Genomic DNA, 23,523 nt, shown 5'->3' with positions numbered 1-23,523 from the left:
AAAATACCAAATAATAAAAGATTTTAAAATGGCAACAACAGTGAAAGCATAACATAAAATATAAGACAAAACTAAAACCAAAATCTGTTATGTAAATAAGTCAAAATGGATGGAAATCACATGTAAGGAGAAAAGAATCTGCTTAAATTACAGACAAAACCTGGCGATACACTACATACTAGAGACATTAATAAAACAAAATATCTCAAAGGGGTTGTAAATAAAAAGATGGGGAAAAAGCAGACCAGGAAAACGTAAATGACAACAGTAACAACAAATGAGGAGTTAGGATCTTCTTCAGACAACTTTGAATTCCAGGCTTTGAGTTAAACTTTAAAGCACTAAATGTGATTTTTTTAAAGCATCACATAATGAGAAAGTTTATAATCCATAATGAAGACAAAATAATGATAAAAATCTATGTGGTAAGAAGAATTTTACAATGTCGCTCAATTTTCCTGTCTCTTAGTATCCATGCCCGGTGTAAATCTCTCCCCTTGAAGCTGAAAAATGAAGAGAGGATATGGGCTGAATGTGATGATGTTACATAATATGGCAAAAGGGATTTTACAGACGTAATTACAGTTACTAGTCAATTGACTTTAAGTTAACCAAAAGGAATATTATTCAAGTAGGCCTGATGTAATCACACGAGCCCTTTCAGTCTGGGTCTCAAGGGCAGAGACAGGAGTCAGATACTGGCAGTGTGAGAAGGCCTGTGGAGGGCATGTGACAATGAACTGCAAACAGCTTCTAGGAGCTGAGATGCCCTCAGACATAGCCAGCAAGAGAACAAGGCCGTCAGTCTGACAGCCTCGAGGAACTGAATTCTGCCAACAACCTAAATGACCTTGGAAGAGGATCCTGAGCCTCAAATGAGATAGTCCCTGCTGATATCTCGATTCCAGCAGTTGGAGACTCTAAGCAGAGCCTGACCTTTTGACCTACAGAAACTGTCAAATAATAAATGGGTGGTTTTTTAAGCCATTAAGCTTGTGGTAATTTGTTACACAGCAGTAGAAAGTTAATATGATCTACATACCACATAACATAGTAGCATCAAAACTGATAAAGCAAAACAAAACTATAGGAAAGTTCCTGGTTTATGTACTAATACAAAATACTCTTTTGCAGCATTAGTAGTACAAGACTTTAATTCACCTCTGTCAGCATGACATCAAGGAGTCATAGAGCAAGTAAGTCTCTACGACACAGTAAGGAAGGAGGTAAGTGTGTGTATATATGTGTATGTGTGTGTGTGAGAGAGAGCAATATATATCAATGCAAAAAAATTAGAAAGTAATAATGAACTTATGGAACAAACAAACAGAAAACAATCTATCATTTGCCATCTCTTCTATGTTAAATAATTCTTGAGTCAAAGAGAAAATTTATACAGAAATTACAGAATATTGATAACATTATACATCAGAACCTATAGCATACAGCCAAAACGATGCACAGAGAAAAATCAATAACCCTAAATACTTTGAGTAATTAACCAGAAATAATGAAAATAATTGAGTCAAATATCCAAAACAAGAAGTTAGAAAAGGAAAAACAAAATAAATCCAAGGAAGGCAGAAGGAAAGAAGGCATACAGAAAGATGAAGCTGAATTCCTGAATTCGATGAGAGAAAAATAGTAGGACTAATGAATAAATTCAAAATCTGACACTTTCTCATGATAAAAAGGGCACTTCACTTCTTTGGTATTTTTTCCAAAATTCTATATTCCCAGTCTAGTCATGAGAAAAACAGATACATGCAAATTCAGGGACATTCTACAAAATACCTGACTGGTACTCTTCAAAACTGTCAAGGAGCTCCAGCCCAGTGGCATAGCGATTAAGCGCGCACGCTCCACTGCTGGCGACCCCAGGTTCGGATCCCGGGCGTGCACTGATGCACCGCTTGACAGGCCATGCTGTGGCAGTGTCCCACATAAAGTGGAGGAAGATCGACACGGATGTTAGCTCAGGGCTGATCTTCCTCACCAAAAAAAAAACTGTCAAGGGAAGATTACAAAACAGTTACATATCAGAGGAAATTAAGGAAATATGATGACTAAATGCAATGTGGGATCCTGGATTGGATCGTGGAACAGGAAAAGGACATTGATGGAAAAATGGGTGAAATCCAAATAAAGTCTATAGTTAATAAAATTGTACCAATATTCATTTCTTAGTTTTGACAAATATGCCATGGCTACGTAAGATGTTAACATTGGGGGAAACTGGGTGAGGGCGTATGAGAACTCTGTACTATCTTTGCAACTTTTCTGTAAATCTAAAATTACTCCAAAGTAAAAAAAAAAATTATTAAGAAAAACTACAGAAGACCTAGAAAATCTAAACAGAGCAGTTAAAATGAAATAAATAAAATAATTATCAAAGGGCTACCTCCTCAAACAAACAAAAACATTTCAGGTCCTAAAGGCTTTATAAGAGAATTTTACCAAACATTTCAGTAACTGAAAACTCCAATTCTAATTAAATCATTCTGATAACATAGAGAAATTTAAAACGCACTTATATTCTTTCCCATGAAGTAAATAATTCGAAAATAACACAATCTTTTTTCCCCAATTTTAATACACTTACTTCTTTCTATTTTCTAATAATACTGGAAGGTATGTCCAGCAAGGGCAAATAAAGTAGCAATAATATTCATCTTTGTCTTGTTCCTTAATGAGAATGCTTCTAATTATTTCCTTATTACATCTGGTTCTGACTTTGTGTTTATATATCACATTAAGAAATTAACTACCTATTTATTTTATTAAGAATTGTTATCAAGAATAGATTTAAAACTTTGTCAGAAATTTTTGCCTTGATAAAAATTATCATGTAAATTTTTTTTAGTAATTAATGTTGAGAATGTATTATAGGTTCACGTTTATTGAGCCATTTTTGTATGTTTGGAATGAATACCACTTGGTTATAGTTTATTCTTCTTTGAATGTGGTTCTGTATTCTGCTTGCTAATCTTTTTAGGTGTTGTTCAGTAATATTCATAATGAATTTGTCTGAAGTTTTAGTCTATGTATATATTTTGGGCTTTGCCATCAGGGTTGTACTAACATCGGACTTTGGTCTTCTATCACTAAGGTGATAAAAGATTAAGTTTATTCACTCTAATTAGTCTCCGTTTCTCCCTGACTAGTAACTGGTCTTCAGATTCTGCAGTCCACTGTGAAATGGCATCACATGGTAAGTGACATTCTATAAGGACATTAATGTAATTGAAATCTCTTGGGAAAAAATAACGTAGTCACTGTCTCATTATGAAGCTGTCACAATTAATGTTTAAAATACATGTGTGTGGGTGGAAGGAAAAAAAGTTTGGTTGAAAATTGTTTTTAGCTTTTTCTTCCCTAAAGTCATGTTCTTGCTCACCCTCGTGTGCCCCTGGAAATGACCTTCAACACTAGTTCAAAAGGATGTAAGTTTTGACTCATCCTACTGTTTTCCCCACCCACCCCCTTGCTCCTGACTGCTCATATCCTTCCTTGAATCACCATCGTGGAAATCCTTCCTTGAATCACCATCGTGGAAATCCTTCCCACCAAACTGGGTCAGAAGTAATGACCAAGATGAAGAGGACAAGAAGTTACACCATGGGCAGAGAAAAAAAGAAAAACATTTTTCCCAGTTCACAGCCACAACCGCAGAGAAATAAAGACAGGATATGAGGAAGCTGTGATACCCCTCCCCACTCCAGTAATGGTAAAAATAGCTGACACTTACATCGCATTTATAACGTTAGGCATGCTCTGTGTGCTTTCAGTGAATAACTCATCTAATCCTCACAACAGCCCCACAGGGTAAGTACTACTGGTATCCTCACTTGGCAAATGAGGAAAATGAGGCAGGAGGTGACCTGCCTATCCATGGTCCCATAACTACAAAGTGGCAGAGCCGGGACACAGACCTATGGAATCTGGTTCCAGAGTCACCGATCTAAGCACCCAGCTATACTATGTTGACCCTAAAACAAAGAATCTTGCCTTCCCTGGGGATCAAGGAAGGCCTGTAAATAAATTATGAGGTTGAAGATTTTAAATAAACAGGATTCAGTATTAATAATGGTGAAAATGTTTTCAAAATGAAAAGAGATAGAAAATTCATGGAATGGGACTTAGAAGTCAATGAGGGAGACAGCTATCTAGGAGGAAATCTAGGGCAGAGAAGAGAGGGACAGAGCACAGTGGCAGCTGTGACATGAAAAATAGAACCAATTCCTAGGTATTAGAGGCTGAGTCTACTCGGCACAAAGAGATTATTAACGTGCCTGTACCTCCATATTCTAGCTCTGGAAGGCTGCACAGGAAACCAGCAACAATTGTAGACTCTAGGGATGGAAGCTAGGGTATGGGAGCTGGAGGTGGCAGGAAGACTTAGAGACTTTGTCCACTGTTTACCCCTTTGTACTGCACCATACATGTGCGTGCATTACTTTTTTAAATATTTAAATAAATAGGGTATAGTACTTTAAAAGTTTATTCAAAGAGATGCTTCTATAGATAACCTAAGTTTCATCACTGGATCAAATTATGTATGTGTATCTAAATTTGCAGTCCATCTCTTGCTCTTGTAAAGGGGCTGTTTATTATGTATGTCTGTGAATGTCCCTCACCCTCAAATCCTTAATTTTATCTTAATTTTTCAACTATTATGTTCTTCTAGGCTTTATTTTTGTATCATTGGGTTTTTTTTTTTTTCTTTGTCTCTAAGCCACCTAAAATCCCTCTTCATTTCACCAGGAGGGCAAAGGGTGGTTCTTAATCAATGGATTAAATTAGTAGAGAGCAAGATGATATCCTCCTATGTGGATTTGAAACTTTTTTCTTTTTTTTTGCTAGTAGGGATTGTAAAGTGGAGATTTTCCATCTGTGAGAGATGGCCATACTGAATTTTGATCTAGTGGGATATATACACTGTTAGAGAAATAGGATAGTCCAAACACAATCATTGCCAAAATGTTGATGAAGAGTTTTATTGACAATATGAAGTGTACAGAATATTTAGAAAACCTAAAGAGTTAATTTATGATATTCCAATTACAGAAACAAGTTTATTAGATCCACCAATTTGTCTATAGAGACATAGCAGGAATTAGTGAGCCCGTGCTAAGCCTGCAGAGTAGAACGTGATCCTAAGAAGGTTAAAACTTCTGCACTACAATTTCAGGTCTTAATTTGTTGTTCAGAAGCAGGGTCTGTACTTCAGTTAGCTGTGGAAAAGATTAAGCCCAGAAACCAAATTATATTCAAGAGAATAACACAGACTTCATTTGGAAAGAGTTGTATACAGAAAAAAAGGATGGTCAAATGGCTCAGGGGAAACCAATCATAAACATGTTTGATGTCGAGGTCAGGGTTTGAGCCTAAACTGGGTTCCCACTAGGATTGAGGTATGTTCAGGCTACCCAAGATGAGGCGGGACCAGCAGGATGAAAGAGCCTGCCAGGGAAGAACACGTCTTAGGTGAAGAGATGATCAGAGTGCGTACGTGTGATTCAAGGATGATGGGCTGGTAGAAGAGGGGGAGGAGTGGTTCTCACTGTGGCACAGTGCCGGCGGCTGAGTCCTAGAAAGGTGGCGCTGTGGTAAAAGAGAGAAAAACAGTGAGCAGCTGGAAAAGGTGAGCGTGAATGAGGCTGCCTGTGGCTTTTGCTGTAAAGTGAGCACACCTTTTATGCAACCCCAGTTCTCTTGATAATGGGTCTCAACAGCCGCAGGACTTGATCAGCAGGCACTAGCAGCAGTCTCAGTGCCTTTGACAGGTGGCAGCAGCAGCCTCAGCAGTATCTTTTGGCTTCAGCAGGGATAGGCACTGTCATCACAGCAGACAGTAGCAGTAAAGGAGCTATCACACTTTTAAACTACTGTGGATAGCTCAGATATATGACACAAAATCTTTTTATATCCAAATAAGCACAACTATAGCCAGCCCTGGTGGTCTAGTGGTTAAGATTTGGCGCTCTCACCAGCCCAGCTGGGTTCCTTTCCTGATCAGGGAACCCCACCACCTGTCTGTCAGTTGTCATACTGTGGCTGCTGCATGTCGCTGTGATGCTGAAAGCTACACCACCGGTATTCACATACCAGCAGGGTCACCTGTAGTGGACAGGTTTCAGCGGAGCTTCCAGACTAAGACAGACTAGCAAGAAGGACCTGGCCACCCACTTCCAAAGAAATAGGCCATGAAAACCGTATAAATATTAGCAGAGTATTGTCTAATAGAGGACTGGAAGGTGAAAGGACGGTGCAAAAAGACCCAGCAGGGTTCCGCTCTACTGTACACAGGGTCCCTAGGAGTTGGAATCGACTCAACAGCACTAACAACAACAAGGAAGACTATCCAATTATTTCTCTTTTTCAAAAATGTGTTGGCTAATTTTACTTATTTATGCTTTCAGAAGAACTTTGGAATAAACTTGTCAAATTCCTCCCAGAATTTATAGATTAATTTATGAAGAATTAACTTTTTAAATTATTGTCTTGTCATCAGGAACATGGTGTTTTTTCTTTCCACTTACTTGAATCTTCAGTAAAGTTTTTTTCTTTATGTAGACCTTATCAAATTCTTGATCATTTATCTAGGGATATTTTATGGATTGCATGGTTATTGAGTGTAGAATATATGATTTGCAAATATTTTCTCCCAGTACGAATTGCTTATTTTTCCTTAATGGAATCTTTTGAAAAGCAAAAGATTTTAGTAGTGAGCAAGTCCAATTTATCATTTTTTTCTTTTGTTGACTGTGCTTTGGAGGCTGTATCTAAGCCAAAGGCGACAGATTTTCTCCTATGTTTTCTCCCAAAGGTTTTATATTTTTAGCTCTTACATTTAGATCTATCATCTATTTCGAGTTATTTCTGTGTAGATACGTAGTAAGAACATAAATTCACCTTTTTGCATATAGATATCCATTGTCTCATTCTTTTATTTTTAAATTATAACCTCATAGCATTGTTGCAAGAGAATGTGACCTGCACAACTTCTATCTCTGAGTACTTGAAGAGACTTTCTTTGTACAGTGGATATATGATAAATTTTAAAAGCTTTTAGTTTTACAAAAGTGGCATGTTCTCATTTTTAAAAATGCATGCAATATAGATGAGTGAAAAAAAAATTTACCACCATCATCAATTATTGTTCTAGCTATTTCCCTAGGTTGCAAGTCATTTTCTCTAAAAAATATTTGAAGACATAACCTACATTTTTGGGAGGGTACTCAGTATTACCAATGAAAAACCTGATCATAGCCTGATTCTCTAACTTTTGTCCCTGTTTTCTCTCTGGAAGCCTTTAAGATTCATCTTGGGCAAACTGAAATTTCATAACAACATGTCTAGGTGTATTTTTTATTCAAATATACTAGGTACTCACTCATGTTTCAATCTAAAGACTCCAGTCATTTATCTCCAAGAAATTATCTTGCATTATTGATTAGACAAGTTTCTTCATTATGTTTCTCCATTATTTCTTTCTGGGACTCCTATTAGTTAGATATTGGATTGTAACTTTTTAAGAAATCTCAAGATCTCATGGGTTTGAATTTTGGGACTCCCCACTGTCTGAGACGCATAAAAACATACTGATGAGTCAGCTCAGGACAGAACCAAAGTGTTTCTCCATGTGATCAGAATGTTAACTGACAAGATAATTTCACTAATGCTCTAGGAGGACTGAGGAGAGATTAATGCCTTGAATATTCATATAACTAAAATGTAGTTTTGTGGTTCATTCTAACTGCTATTATTAAATGTCTGTCCAATAGTAATAATAAAAAGAAATCTGGAAGATTTTTAATCACTGCATCAATTCACACGATCTTGCCTTCAGGGGTCACTTGACACTTGCTGGGGAGTCTGTGGTTCTCACGAGTTAGATTTGCTGAGTCAGTGCTACCACTTCCAACTTGACTAGATAATATTGACTAAGGATAAGAACGAACACTTTTTCTACCCATTGGAGAATTATTAGCTTAAAGGGGAACCTTCCAATACTGAATTGAGAAGCAGTTCAGTAATATGATCTACCTAGAAGTATTAGCGTTCATAGGTAACATTAATATCATCAAAGTGGATAATGAAAGGCATAAGAGATGGCCAATTAAAGTCCTAACTGGACTGGGTAAAGCTGACCCAAAATTGTTCCAAAATAAATGCCAGTTCTATAGGCCTTTTTAAAATGTGAGGATAAAGAAACGGTGTCTGCAATGACCAGCTGGCTAAATCTTATCAATTGTTTGGAGTAAAATTTTCTGCTTCAATAGATATCATAGGAGAGTTGTGAAGAATTTTTATGTTATTATGATAATCCTTAGTTACCCAACCTGAGGGGTCTAAACTAGAGATATGTTAGAGTAAGGAGCCATAAGGAGCCTTTGAAAAATAAGATAGTAATCAGGGATCCTCATCCTCTTGTACCATTGGAGTTGATATGAACATGATGGTTTTCATGATCTGTTTTTCTCAGGTTCTTTTCTTATATTTACATACTAATAGTACTGTGTATTGCTAGTTCTGAGGGTTTATAATATTATATTAAAAAGATGAGAGGGAAAGAAACCAATAAGTTTTATCAGCAGAATTTTATTAGGTATTGAGACAGATGTCTATGAACATAGGGCTCCAAAATGGGCAGTCACCAACGAGTTTTGGAATGCATGTATGAAGTCACATTGAGACTTGGACTTAAAACAACACTTTGACTAACCAGTACCAAGTAAGATATTACTGGGCAGTGATATTGGATGCACTAACTGGTTACGATGTCCGTGTATACTTAAGCTTAAAAATAAAGCTCTTTTTTTTGCTGGCCCAATCAAGGAAAGTAGAAATCCTGTGCATTAAGGAAGTCAGGGATATTTGTGTTTGTAGAGGTTCTCTGCTTTTATAGTCATGCTATAGCTTTTGATTTACCTCAAGAGAGTATGCTTTAGTGGCCATCAACAATGCAACTCATCAGAAAAGCTCACTGCTCTGTTGGGGGTAGAGGAATCAAAGAAAATACAAGGGGCAGAAGTCCAGCTGACAAAAATGATAAAGAGAAAGGCCTAAGCTCTCTAGGCATAAAATGTCAAGGTCTCTTCAATGAGTATTAATATTTTACACCAGAATCAGTAAAATGGCAGGTTTCGCACCAAGTACACATGGTTCTGAAATAGAAACAAATGATTTTGCCACAATAATACATTCTTGCTTTTTTAAGAGTCTCACTTGTTGACTTTGGTCTTGTAGAAAGGAAAAGCAACATTTGGTTGGTAGAGTCTTTTTCTTTGTCTATTTGTGTATAGAGTCATTTGTGTCTGAAGATAGCTGAGGACTTCAGATCCAAATGTAAGACTTGAACTGAATGCTCAGCATGATGACCTGCCAATCTGGGCATCTACAGCAACCCTCTACTGAATGATTCCCACCCAGGTCTCCAACGGCCTTCATGTCTCCAAATCCAAAGGATAATTTTCTATCTTTTTCTTGTGTGACATTTAAGCAGCATTTGACACTGCTATCAGTTGCTACGTATCTCTTAAATCTCTTCTATTTCCACTGCCGATGCCCTAATCCTAGTCTATTGCAACCTCACTCCTGGGTAACGTTAGCCTTAGTTGTTCTCCTTGCAACCACTTTGCCTTGTTCAATCAAGTCTCTACAAAGCAGCACTGTGGTCTTGTCCCTCCTTCTATTAAATGGCTTCCCATTGTCCTTAGAGATGAGTAGTAAATCTTTATCTAGGGCTCACAAAAGGACTAGCTGTGATCCAGTCTCTCTGGCCCCATGACTAACCACTCTCCTTACTCCAGCCATATGGCCGCCTTTCGTGTCCTCTAATACAGCACTTCTCAATTCTGTCTTCATATTAGAATTATGTCTGGAGCTTTAAAAAAAATACTGTTGCTAGGGCCACTCCTCCAACGATTTTGATTCACTGGTGTGGGGTGAGGTCTAGGCATTTGTATTTTTAAAAGGTATCCAAAGGGATTTTTAAGGTTCAGCCAGGGTTAAGAATGACTTCTCTGTGCATCAAACACTTTCTCAAGTCCTTAACACATATGGTTCCTCTGTTTGAAAAACTCTTCCTCTGCTCCCCCCGCCCCCACCTCTATAATCTCTAAGTTTGGGCTTAAAACGTCTCCAAAAAACAAATTTTCCTTTATATCCTCTGCTAGTTTAGCTTCCCTCAATAATTTCTGTAATTCCTCTTTTGAAACACATCACAATTTCTGTTGTTTCATGTTTGCTTTCCTACAAGACTATAGGCAAAAACCGTCTTGCCCGTGCTCTAGCCCCACTGCCTAACACAGTGCCTAGTACATAATAGACTCTAAATAAATATCTGGTGGTCGGTTGAAAATGTCTGTGTCCTGGGAATTCAAACTTGGAGAGATATTAAAGAACTATTTAGTTCTCCATCTTTCCACAACAAGATTCTTGATTGAGAGGATGGCAAAGACTTTTTGGTGAGGGAAATGTGTATTTGGGGTCCCACCTTGAGCCTAGGCCACGTTGATCCTAAGATTCTCAACTATCTGGAGAATTGGTGAGGTAGGCCTTCCGGTAATGTGTGGAGATGAGGACCCCACATCTTCCTGGAAAACAACTTTCTAAGGAAAGACAGTAGGGGCACAAAACTAGTTTAAAGAGAAGGGTCCGTGAGAAAATATTGGGACAATTCTGTGTACAACACAGTAACTTTCTTTCAGGGATTTCTCCCACCAACCTTCCCTAGCATTTAAGTCAAAAACAAGGCAATGAATATAAAAACAAGCAGAAACTGAAAGAACTATAATACTGAGAGTGCACAATGTAGTTACACTCGTTCTGGTGGCTTCTGCAGTGGTGAAAAATAATTAAACTAGCTTTGGGAGTAGAGGGTGAATTTATTCTGAGCATAGTCTTCAGCTCTCTCAATATCTGGCTTTGGCAAGGTTGATAGGGACGTGACTGCATCAGCAACAGCGCCACTACCTTCAGTAAGGCACCAGCACAGACGGGAAGCCTAAGAGGTAAGGGCATTGGATATTCACGCCCTCAATTCAGATGGCTCATCTTCCACACTTTTGATATTTTGCTATTGTCAGAGAAAGGAGACATTCTAGTGATCTAGAGATGGAGAAAAAGGTGCAGACTCACATAATATTCTAGAGAACCAAGTCCAAGCCTCCTCCTGACCATTGCCAGAATTGTTTGGGAATTACGAGAGGGGAGTTCAAATTCCCTCAGCATAATGGTTATGATAATTCCATTTTCCCCCAGGCTAAGGTGGCATCAGAAACACACATTATATGTATGTGATTTGAAACATCTGAGATTTCAGGAACTAGTCAAACTGGCATGTCTCCAACTTTTCTGGCCAAGAATGACAACAGATATTAAACAAAAATGCAAATGATATAAGATATATATAAAAAGCAGATGGTCAGCATAGAGAAGAAAGCCAAAATAACAAGTATGGAAGCTTAAGGCCCACTAGACTGGTCCAGTGTTATGATACATATTACAAAGTACAGATTTCCAGGATTGTGACCATTTTATCATTTACTGTGCTTTCCAATGAGGATCCATAGTGATTAGGGAGTAACTGAAAATGAGATGAAAGAGAACTTAGCCATATAATAGAAGTTAAAGCCAGAATGATAATCATACGTCCCCAGAGGAGGCGCTGATGAATTTCTAGGAACACTGGTGAGCATATTATATATTCTGAACCTAAAAGCCTAATTGGGGAAAGCAGGTGAAATTCCTGACTAATTCCTATGACTTCCTAGACTGACACCACTGGAGAACCTGTTTATATATGTTAGACAATCCTTACTGCTTATCAATGTGTGCATTGGCTTTTGGCATTAAATACACATTAGCAGTAATATGGCACAGGTGAAAGCATTCTTATAACAAGGAAAGGACATGCTGTAAATCAGTGAATCAACAAAAGATGGATGCTAACATAATACAGACAGAACAACAACGTGGTGATGGAGTTGTAGTAACAATTTGGCTCCATGAAGAAAAGAGAAGCTAGCTAACAGATGGAAGCGGAGGTCCACTTTATTGTAGATCAACTAAATGGCAACTTATTATTGTGCAAGAAAGCTCCAGGACTGAGCGAAAATAGATCACTTAAAAAGTGCTTCTCCATCCTACCTGTGCATCAGAATCACCTGGAAGGCTTTTTTTTTTTTAATATTGATGTCTGGTCTTGAATACAGATGGATTAAATCCAAATCTTTGGAGGTGTGGCCCAAGAATCAAAATCAATATTTTTCAGCCCCTTAACGTACTGTTAGTGGTGAGAACCACTGGTTTAGATTTTCAGTGTTACGAGTTGATTTCCAAGGACTCAAGCTCCGTTAGCACCTGGTCTATGAGAGAAGTTCCCATTAGGGCAGTAGTCCCAGAGAAATTCCTGACACAGAGACAGAACATGCAGTCAGCCACTGCCCAGAGAAATGACGGCTAGTGAATTTATGGACAAACTGAAAATAATGACAAGGACAAAAGTGTCTTATTTCAAAATAGACAAATCACCATTGAGTTCCATGTTATAGTGAGAGTTGTCTGCCATAGAGAAGTAACGATAACATGCGATATACTAATAAGCAGCATAGCAAAGAATGATTCTCTCAAGATTAAGTAAAATTATGTTTGGTGTTGTTAGGAATCAATGATAGCTATGAATACAAATATTTTAGAGGAAGGAGAATAAGTCCTCTGCACCACTCAATCTGAGCATAGCCCAGAGACGGGGTGTAGAAAATGTTTAACGTGCTGTTTCCCAGGAAGGTCATGGCAGGATGCTTATGCCTAGTGGGGAAACACCATTTTTTAGTTCAAATCCCCAGTCAGGAAGTTTATCTGACTACCTTAGTCAGTTCAGGCATAGACTCGGTGGCTAAACAACAGAAATTTATTTCTCATAATCCTGGAGGCTGAGAAGTCGAAGACCAGAGTATGGCAGACTCAGTATCTGGTAAGATTCCTCTTCCTGGTTTTCATACAGCCCTCTTCTTGAATCCTCACATGGTGGAGAGAGAGATTGAAAGCAAGCTCTCTTGTGTCTCTTCTTATGGAGGTACTAATTCCATCATGGGGGCCCCACCCTCATGACCTCATCTAAACCTAATTACCTTCCAAAGGCCCCACCTCCTAATACCATCACATTGAGGATTAGGGTTTCTACATGTGAATTTTGAAGGGAGACAAACATGTAGTCCATAATAGGGATGTAATAGACGGGCATCTAGACCTATCCATTAAGATAGCTCTGACATTCCACAGAGGCAGAGCACAGATCCCACAGGGCACTCAGTTCTGGGGTCAGAGAAGCAGCACTGACCAAACAAGAGGGCTTTTTTTAGAGTGATAAGTAATCAAGGGCAGGCATTTGCCTATGCATTAGAGGGAATAAATCTCTTTAGAAAGATCGTTATTATACGGCAGTACCTAAAAGAGAACTTTGAGCTATTTTAGAGGCAGAAACTGAGAATTTCTATAAACAGCACTAATCGCCCTGATACAAGAAGTGACAGTGCAGCAGAGGCTTGCATGAACAAGACTGGGGTGCACAGAAGAAAAGAGACGCTATTCTATTAGGCTTTCTCCAGCTCTCCAGTTTCTTTCTTTTTTGTTGTTGTTTGGTTTTTTTTGCTGAGGAAGATTTGCCCTGAGCTATCACCTGTTGCAAATCTTCCTCTTTCTTTTGCTTAAGGAAGATTAGCCTTGAGCTAATATCTGTACCAGTCTTTATCTATTTTGTATGTGAGTCGCCACCACAGCATGGCTGATGAGTAGTGTAGGTCCACGCCTGGGATCTGAACACGTGAACCTGGGCCACCGAAGCGAAGTGCGCTGAACTTAACCACTACGCCTCCAGGCCGGCCCCCATCCAGTTTCTTGAATAAAGAATAGGAAATTCTTAATGGTTTCCATTTATTATCATGTATATGGTTAAATAGTTACGTTAGACTGCTATGCATTGACCTGTAAGTGGTTCTCATTCTACACTGTAAGTTTAGACATTCTTTAGTAAGGCCTGACTTACCCTTCTGGTATTTTTATAGGTAGACTCCACATTGAGTAGATTGCACTTAACAGTTACAGTGGTGTACAGAAGAGCACCTGGTAAAGAGCATTCCTAACACAATTTTGTCTGGCCAGGCTAATTATATAAACACAGTGGTTAGCTGTAAATGGCCAGCATTCAATATTGTGGGTTTAAATTACAGTTTGTCTGGTCTCAACACTTTTATGAACTTTTGAGCTTATATTCCAGTCCAATATGGTCCCTTTAGTCTCTGTGAAAGGAAGAACTACACATGATGTCATAAACCTCACAAGTCTGTCATCACTGATTCTTTTCTTTTTCTTGGTACTTACAGGAGCACGTGGCTACCAGCCTATACGATGCATACTCGGACATCCTAACTCACCAAGCCATGATCCTGGCCGTGAACTCCAGGTATAAGAAACTGTAATTCTCTGTTATTTCACTGACTGAATGTCTTTAAAATGTAATAAAGAAAAATTGCAATTATGAAAATAAAAAATTACTCCAAATTCTGCCATCCTAACTCAGCAGCTATTATTTCTTTCTTTTTCATGTTCTTTCCCAATCTTTCTGTATTGCATGGAGAGGCAGATAATCTAATTATTGTAGAATCATAAGCAGATTGCACATTCAATTTTCTGTAATTCTTTTCATTCTGGCATTGTCTTAAGTTTTTATTTTTCTACATAATCATATTTTCATTTTAATGGCAGTGTAATATTCCTAAATTTTGAAAATTTCTACATTATATGTTACCAATATTATGATAATCATCTTTGTCTATAAAAGAGCATATCTTCTCTGAAAAACTTCTTTGAAATACCGTTCTGAGAGTGAGGTTATTGATTTAGGCGGTAGGAAACTGTGCAAATGCGGGGTATCCTAACTGGGCGACAGCGCCAGCTGCTGCCCCTGCAGATCCACGAGCATGATTGCTAAGGCCTCGATGCCACAGGCTGCTCCCGCTGATGACCCAGGCTGCTGGTGGGGCAAACAACTCCAGTGGGTGACTTTCGCTTGAGGAATCCCCATCAGCCTGGCCGAAACTTTCTTGGAACTTGTTGCAGTCCAAGACTCTTCCTACTTTAATCCTTCTTCTTTCTTTCTCTCCTCCTTGTGGAAATCACCTGCACCTCTAATCCTATTTTGGCATCTGCTTCCCCTGAACCTGAACTAATGCAGATGGGATGAACATTTCAGAGCTTTAAATAAATGCTGTCAATTTGCTGTCCAGAAGAACTGCACTAATACTAAAAGTTTCTTCAAAGCCTAGTCACCTAGAAGATAGACATACATACATACTTTTTGCTATTTTACTGATTTAATAGGTTCAAAATTATACCTCATTGTTATTTTAATTTGTATTACTTTCATTACAAGCAAGACTCAATATTTTCTATATGTTCCTGTGTTTATAAATTTTCTCACGTGGGAATTTTCTCATGTTCTTTGCCAGTTTATTAGGATTTTAGTGGAAGTATATATTCAGTAAGCATCACAGGATATTTTATGGTTTTTAAATTTTTATTATCTTTTTTCTTGTTAGAATTGATTTTATAGTCATAGCTAGATATTTTGTCTTTTACTTTTTTGTATGATATCTGATACAAAATTAATTCTACACTGCACTTTAATATTATGTTCAATTTCTCCTAGTTTTTTCTTACTTGAGTTTTGTTACCCTTTAATCTATAATAGTTATTTTTACTTATGAATTAATTTAATTTATGCTTCACAATTCCATTATATAGACCAGAAGTCAACAAACCATGGTCCATGAGCTAAATCCTGCTGTTTTTACAGCCTATTTTTGTACATCCCAAGAGATATGAATGTCTTTTACATTTTTAAGTAGTTGGGGGAAAAAATCAAAAGAAGAATATTTCGTAACATGTAAATGCTATATGCAAGTCAAATTTTAGGATCCATAAACAAAGTCTCATTAGAAACCAACCACACCCGTTCATTCATGTATCGTCTATGGCTGCATTAGCATTACAAAGGTGGAGTTGAGTAGACAGAGATCATTTGGCCAGCAAAGCCTTATTTATTAACTGGATCATCACAGAAAATGTTTGCTGACCCCTGATACAGATAATACTTATTTAAAATGCTTCATTTCCAAAGGCTTATTTAACTCTTTGAATGTTTTTTGTATCTGTCTGTATAATGGAATAGTTATGTTTTTAAAGGTTTCTGGGCTATGAGTATCTTGACAGTAGTGGTGGATATATGAGCCTCCGTGTGTGATAAAATGGTACAGAACTAAATACACACACACACACACACACACACGAGCACAAGTAAAACTGGGGAAATCTGAACAAAATTGGTGGATTGAATCATTGTCCATATCCTGGTGGTGATATACTATAGTTTCTGGAGAATTTCACCATTGGGGGAAACTGGATGAAGTGTACAGGAGGTCTCTCTGCATTATTTCTTACAGCGGCATGTGAATCTACAAATATCTCAATAAAATTTTCAAGGAAAAAAAGGGGTCTGAGACTGCATTCTGACCCAACATGAAATACTGCCACAATAAATTAGTGCCACATTTGGCCTGGAAAGGAAGATATAGTATTTATCCATCTATTTGTTATTCTCATATTAGGGTATTTTCCAGAATTTCTATTCTATTCCATTGTTTAGAGCTTTATTGTGGTGCCACCACTACACTATTTTGATTTAGTGTTGTTTTGTAATAGATTCTAATACCTGATTGAGCTAGATCTTCCTCATTTTATTGATCTTTTTCAAAAAGTAGCCTATGATATTCCTTCTAATTTATTTTTCCAAATAAAATGTAGGTATAGTTTATCAACTTCTGACAAAAATGTTCTGAAATTTTAATCGCAACTTTAGAGTTTGTAAAATAATTTAAGAATAATTGACATTTATAAATTATCTTCCTATTTATAAATATCATTCTAATTATTCAAGTTCTGTTTTATATCTCTCCTGAAATTTTGAAGCATTTTTTTTATTGATGTTTTAATGGTTTCTAACATTGTGAAATTTTGGGTTGTACATTTTTCTTTGTCCATCACCATATATATGACTCCCTTCACCCCTTGTGCCCACCCCCTACCCCCACTGCCCCTGGTAACCACAGTCCAGTTTTCTCTGTCCATGTGTTGGTTTATATTCCACATATGAGTGAGATCATACAGTGTTTGTCTTTCTCTTTCTGGCTTATTTCACTTAACATAATACACTCCAGGCCCATCCATGTTGTTGCAAATGGGACGATTTTGTCTTTTTTTATGGCTGAGTAGTATTCCATTGTATATATATATACCACATTTTCTTAATCCAATCGTCTGTCGAGGGACACTTAGGTTGTTTCCACTTCTTGGCTATGATGAATAATGCTGCAATGAACATAGGGGTGGTGCATAAGCCTCTTTGGATTGTTGATTTCAGGTGCGTTGGATAGATTCCCAGTAGTGGGATGGCTGGATCATAGGGCATCTCTATTTTTAATTCTTTGAGGAATCTCCATACCGTTTTCCATAGAGGCTGCACCAATTTGCATTCCCACCAGCTGTGTATGAGGGTTCCTGTTTCTCTACATCCTCTCCAACATTTGTTGTTTTTTGTCTTGGTGATTATAGCCATTCTAACAGGCGTGAGGTGGTATCTTAGTGTTGTTTTGATTTGCATTTCCCTGATGATTAGTGATGTTGAGCATCTTTTCATGTGCCTATTGGCCATCTGTATATCTTCCTTGGAGAAGTGTCTGTTCATTTCCTCTGCCCATTTTTTGATCGGGTTGTTTGTTTTTTTGTTGTTCAATTGTGTGAGTTCTTTATATATTATGGAGATCAACCCCTTGTCAGATGTATGTTTTGCAAATATTCTCTCCCAGCTGGTTGGTTGTCTGTTCATCCTGATTCTGGTTTCATTTGTCTTATAAAAGCTCTTTAATCTGATAAAGTCCCACTTGTTTATTTTTTCTTTAGTTTCCCTAGTCTGGATAGGCATGTCATCCGAAAAGATTCCTTTAAAACCAATGTCAAATAGTGTGTTGCCTATATTTTCTTCTATGAGTTTTATAGTTTCAGGTCTCACCTTCAGGTCTTTGATCCATTTTGAGTTAATTTTTGTGAATGGCGATAGCACATGGTCCACTTTCATTCTTTTGCATGTGGCTGTCCAGTTTTCCCAACACCATTTATTGAAGAGACTTTCCTTTCTCCATTGCATGTTCTTAGCACCTTTGTCGAAAATTAGCTGTCCGTATATGTGTGGTTTTATTTCTGGGCTTTCAATTCTGTTCCACTGATCTGTGTGTCTGTTTTTGTACCAGTACCATGCTGTTTTGATTACTATTGCTTTGTAGTATGTTTTGAAGTCAGGGATTGTGATGCCTCCTGCTTTGTTCTTTTTCTTTAGGATTTCTTTAGCTATTCGGGGTCTTTTGTTGCCCCATATAAATTTTAGTATTCTTTTTTCTATTTCTGTGAAGAATCTCATTGGGATTCGGATTGGGATTGCATTGAATCTGTAGATTGCTTTAGGTAATATAGACATTTTAACTATGTTTATTCTTCCAATCCACGTGCATGGGATGTCTTTCCATTTCTTTATGTCATCATGGATTTCTTTCAATAATGTCTTGTAGTTCTCATTGTATAGGTCCTTCACCTCCTTGGTAAGATTTATTCCTAGGTATTTTATTCTTTTTGATGCAATTGTAAATGGTATTATCTTTTTGAGCTCTCTTTCTGTTAGTTCATTATTAGCATATAGAAATGCAACTGATTTTTGTAGATTGATTTTGTACCCTGCAACTTTGCTGTAGTTGTTGATTGTTTCTAATAGTTTTCCAACAGATTCTTTAGGGTTTTCTATATATACAATCATGTCATCTGCAAATAGTGAGAGTTTCACTTCTTCGTTACCTATTTGGATTCCTTTTATTCCTTTTTCTTGCCTAATTGCTCTGGCCAAAACCTCCAGTACTATGTTGAACAGGAGTGGTGAGAGTGGGCAGCCCTGCCTCGTTCCTGTTCTCAGAGGAATGGCTTTCAGTCTTTCCCCGTTGAGTATGATGTTGGCTGTGGGTTTGTCATATATGGCCTTTATTATGTTGAGGTACTTTCCTTCTATTCCCATTTTATTGAGAGTTTTTATCATAAATGGATGTTGAATCTTGTCAAATGCCTTCTCTGCGTCTATTGAGATGATCATGTGGTTTTTATTCTTTGTTTTGTTGATGTGATGTATCACGTTGATTGATTTGCGGATGTTGAACCATCCCTGCGTCTCTGGTATAAATCCCACTTGATCATGGTGTATGATCTTTTTAATATATTGTTGTATTCAGTTTGCCAATATTTTGTTGAGGATTTTTGCATCAATGTTCATCAGCGATATTGGCCTGTAATTTTCTTTCTTTGTATTGTCTTTGTCTGGTTTTGGTATCAGGGTGATGTTGGCCTCATAGAATGATTTAGGAAGTGTTCCATCTTCCTCTATTTTTTGGAATAGTTTGAGAAGCATGGGTATTAAATCTTCTTTGAATGTTTGGTAAAATTCACTGGAGAAGCCATCTGGTCCTGGACTTTTATTTTTTGGGAGGTTTTTGATTACTATTTCAATCTCTTTACTTGTGATTGGTCTATTCAGATTCTCCATTTCTTCTTGGTTCAATTTTGGGAGGTTGTATAAGTCTAAGAATTTATCCATTTCTTCTAGATTGTCCAATTTGTTGGCATATAATTTCTCATAGTATTCTCTTATAATCCTCTGTATTTCCATGGTATCCATTGTAATTTCTCCTCTTTCATTTCTAATTTTATTTACTTGAGCCTTTTCTCTTTTTTTCTTAGTAAGCCTGGCTAAGGGTTTGTCGATTTTGTTTATCTTCTCGAAGAACGAACTCTTTGTTTCATTAATCCTTTCTACTGTTTTTTTGGTCTCAATATCATTTATTTCTGCTCTGATTTTTATGATTTCTTTCCTTCTGCTGGCTTTGGGCTTTGTTTGTTCTTCTTTTTCTAGTTCTGTTAGGTGTAATTTAAGGTTGCCTATTAGGGCTTTTTCTTGTTTGTTAAGGTGGGCTTGTATCGCTATGAGTTTCCCTCTCAGGACCGCTTTTGCTGCATCCCATATGGTTTGATATGGCATGTTATCATTTTCGTTTGTTTCCAGATAGTTCTTGATTTCTCCTTTAATTTCATCAATGATCCATTGGTTGTTCAGTAGCATGTTGTTTAATCTCCACATTTTTGTCACTTTCCCAGTTTTTTTTTCCTGGTTCATTTCCAGTTTCATAGCCTTATGGTCTGAAAAGATGCTTGTTATGATTTCAATCTTCTTAAATTTATTGAGGCTTGCTTTGTTTCCCAACATATGGTCTATCCTAGAGAATGTTCCATGTGTGCTTGAGAAGAATGTGTAGCCAGCTGTTTTTGGATGGAGTGCTCTGTATATGTCTACTAGGTCCATCTCGTCCAGTTTTTCATTTAAGTCTAATATTTCTTTATTAACTTTTTGTCTGGATGATCTATCCATTGCTGTAAGTGGGGTGTTAAGATCCCCTACTATTATTGTGTTGTTGTTGATTTCTCCTTTTAGGTTTGTTAATAGTTGCTTTATGTACGTTGGTGCTCCTATGTTGGGTGCATATATATTTATAAGTGATATGTCTTCTTGATGGAGTGTCCCTTTTATCATTATATATTTCCCTTCTTTGTCTTTCTTAACCTGTTTTATTTTGAAGTCTACTTTGTCTGATATGAGTATGGCAACACCTGCTTTCTTTTGTTTGCCATTAGCTTGGAGTATTGTCTTCCATCCTTTCACTCTGAGCCTGTGCTTGTCTTTAGTGCTAAGATGTGTTTCCTGAAGGCAGCATATTGTTGGGTCTTGCTTTTTAATCCATCCTGCCACTCTGTATCTTTTGATTGGAGAGTTCAATCCATTTACATTTAAGGTAATTATTGATATATGAGGGCTTAATTTTGCTGTTTTGTCACTTATTTTCTGGTTCTTTTGCATTTCCTTTGTTTCTTGTCCCATTTGTTTTGGACTGCCAATTCAGTTTGGTTGTTCTGTCTTATGATTCTTCTAGTTTTCTCTCTGTTTATCATATGTGGTTTTGCTTTGATTATTTGTTTAGTGGTTACCTTGAGGTTTGGGCAAACAATCTTGTGTATGAGATAGTCCATTATCTGATAGCCTCCTATTTCCTTATACTAAGTCAATTCAGTCACTTTCCTCTTCCCCTTCTAAGTTGTTCTTGTTATACCTTATTCTATCTTGTGTTGTGGCTGTGTGTTTACAGTGATGAGGTTAAATTTATTTTTGGTGAATTTCTTCCTTTGATCTTTGAGTTTAGTATTTAAGTGGTTGCTAACCTATTCCGGTAAAGATCTACTATTTTTCTGATTTTGTCTACCTACTTTTCTCCTTCCTCCAAGCTCTGTGTTCCCTTTCTCTTCTTTTTTTCAGGCCTGAGGGCCTTCTTGAGTATTTCTTGTAGTGGGGGTCTCGTGGCCATGAACACCCTTAGCTTTTGTTTATCTGGGAGAGTTACTATTTCTCCATCATATTTGAAGGATATTTTTGCTGGATAGAGTATTCTTGGCTGAAAGTTTTTGTCTTTCAGTATTTTGAATATATTATTCCAGTCTCTTCTAGCCTGAAAAGTTTCTGTTGAGAAATCCGCTGAGAGCCTGATGGGAGTTCCTTTGTACGTTATTTTTTGTTTTTGCCTAGCTGCCCTTAATATTGTTTCTTTGTCGTTGACCCTGGCTAGCCTTACCACTAGGTGTCGTGGTGAAGTCCTCTGTCTGTTAATATATATAGGTGTCCTATTGGCTTCGCTTACTGGTATTTCCTGCTCCTTCCCCAGATTTGGGAAATTTTTTTTATTTCCTTGAATAGGCTCTCTGTTCCTCTTTCCCTCTCCTCTCCCTCAGGAATACCTATAATTCTTATGTTACATTTTCTAATAGAGTCAGATATTTCTCGGAGTCTTTCTTCATTTCTTTTTAGTCTTAGTTCTCTCTCCTCTTCCATCTGGAGTATATCTGTATTCCTATCCTCTAAAGTACTAATTCTTTCCTCCATATTGTCAGCTCTGTTCTTTAAAGATTCCAGATTCTCCTTTATCTCCTCCATTGTGTTCTTCATCTCCATCAGCACTGATTGGTTTTTCTTTATGATTTCAATCTCTTTTGTGAAGAAACTCCTAATCTCATTTAATTGTTTGTCTGTGTTGTCTCGTATTTCGTTGAGTGTTTTTATGATAGCTATTTTGAAATCTCTGTCATTTAGTTTATGGATTTCTGTGTCTTCGGGGTTGATTTCTGGGTGCTTGTCATTTTGTTTCTGGTCTGGTGATTTCATATATTTTTGCATTGTGGTTCCTGTGTTGGTTTTGTTTTTCCTCATCCTGGAAGTCTCTGGTTGCAATTTCCACCTGCCGCCACTGTCTGGTGGTAAAGGGCTGTGTAGTCTAAGCCCCCTGTGCTCTGCCCCGGTTTTTCTGCTGCGATCCGCAGTTTTGTTTTGTTTTTTTTTCCCCGCTGCGATCCACGGGTCCAGTTGTTTGATCAGGTCTGCCTCGGATCGCTAGGTCTGGTCGGTTGAGCTGCAGAGTCCAGGTTGCGGGGAGGGGGGAGCTCTCTCTTTTGCCCCCTGGGTCCCTGACGTGGGAGGCTTCTCGTTTGCCCCTCTTTATCCGCTCTCTGGGGTGCTCAGCTGTTGATGGTAGCCCTGTGGCTCCTCTGAGCCCTCTGTGCGGGAGTTTCCCACTGGCTGAGAGAGTCCGAAAAGCCACGGTTTCCCCGCCGAGGGCCGCCCCTCCCCCCTCTCTGGGAGCCGCATGGACCGGGATCGCTGATCTGATGGGGTGGGAGCGGAGTTCTCCTTACCTCTCCCCACTTCCTCCGGGGGCCCAGCACGTTCCGCTCTCAGATGTGCGGCAGTGTGGATCCCTCTGCTCTAGGTTTTCACTGTCTGGGATACCGTTGTTGGTCTGTGACTGTTGCTTTTGTTGTATCTTGTCGGGGGAAGAGTTCACGGGAAAGCTCACTCCGCCATGATGTTGACGTCACTCCTTGAAGCATTTTTAATATAGGTTCTGCACATTCCTAGATCAATTTCTTTGATATATTGTATTTTGGTTTCTTTGTTTTATTGTTTAGAAAGCAATTATCCACATACTGGGGTGCAAATGGTATTTTTGGGGGGATGTTTATTCTGTATTTGAATGAGCTTACTGAACATTTTTTGTTAGATCATGCCTTTTTAGAAATACAAGAAACTCTAACACAACATTTTAAAATAGGAAATCGAACTCATGTTTTTCCTATTTTTAATAACAACACTTATACTACTTCTCAATTAGCAAAATGTTGGTTCTTGGTTTAAATGAAACCTTCCAATGAACTATTTTATAGTTCTTTTCTTAGAAAATAATATTAAGATTTATTAAATACTTTTTCAGG

At 37.8% G+C, this 23,523-nt stretch overlaps 1 protein-coding gene across 1 annotated transcript in view; it reads left to right on the top strand.

The window, feature by feature from the left end:
- Positions 1–1,155: 1,155 nt before the first annotated feature.
- The window catches only part of MROH9 (maestro heat like repeat family member 9), an 85,783-nt gene continuing 63,415 nt past the window's right edge, over positions 1,156–23,523 (top strand). Inside the window, exons 1-3 of the mRNA XM_058536979.1 lie at positions 1,156–1,226; positions 3,165–3,211; positions 14,391–14,470. Of these exons, the coding sequence (XP_058392962.1) occupies positions 1,172–1,226; positions 3,165–3,211; positions 14,391–14,470 (182 nt within the window). The 5' untranslated portion in view covers positions 1,156–1,171. The remainder of the gene's footprint in view (positions 1,227–3,164; positions 3,212–14,390; positions 14,471–23,523) is intronic.

Source organism: Diceros bicornis, chromosome 4 (assembly GCF_020826845.1).
Source record: "Diceros bicornis minor isolate mBicDic1 chromosome 4, mDicBic1.mat.cur, whole genome shotgun sequence".
NCBI lineage: Eukaryota > Metazoa > Chordata > Mammalia > Perissodactyla > Rhinocerotidae > Diceros > Diceros bicornis.
Note: the sequence above shows the minus strand (reverse complement) of the source record. Positions and strands in the feature narration are given on the sequence as shown.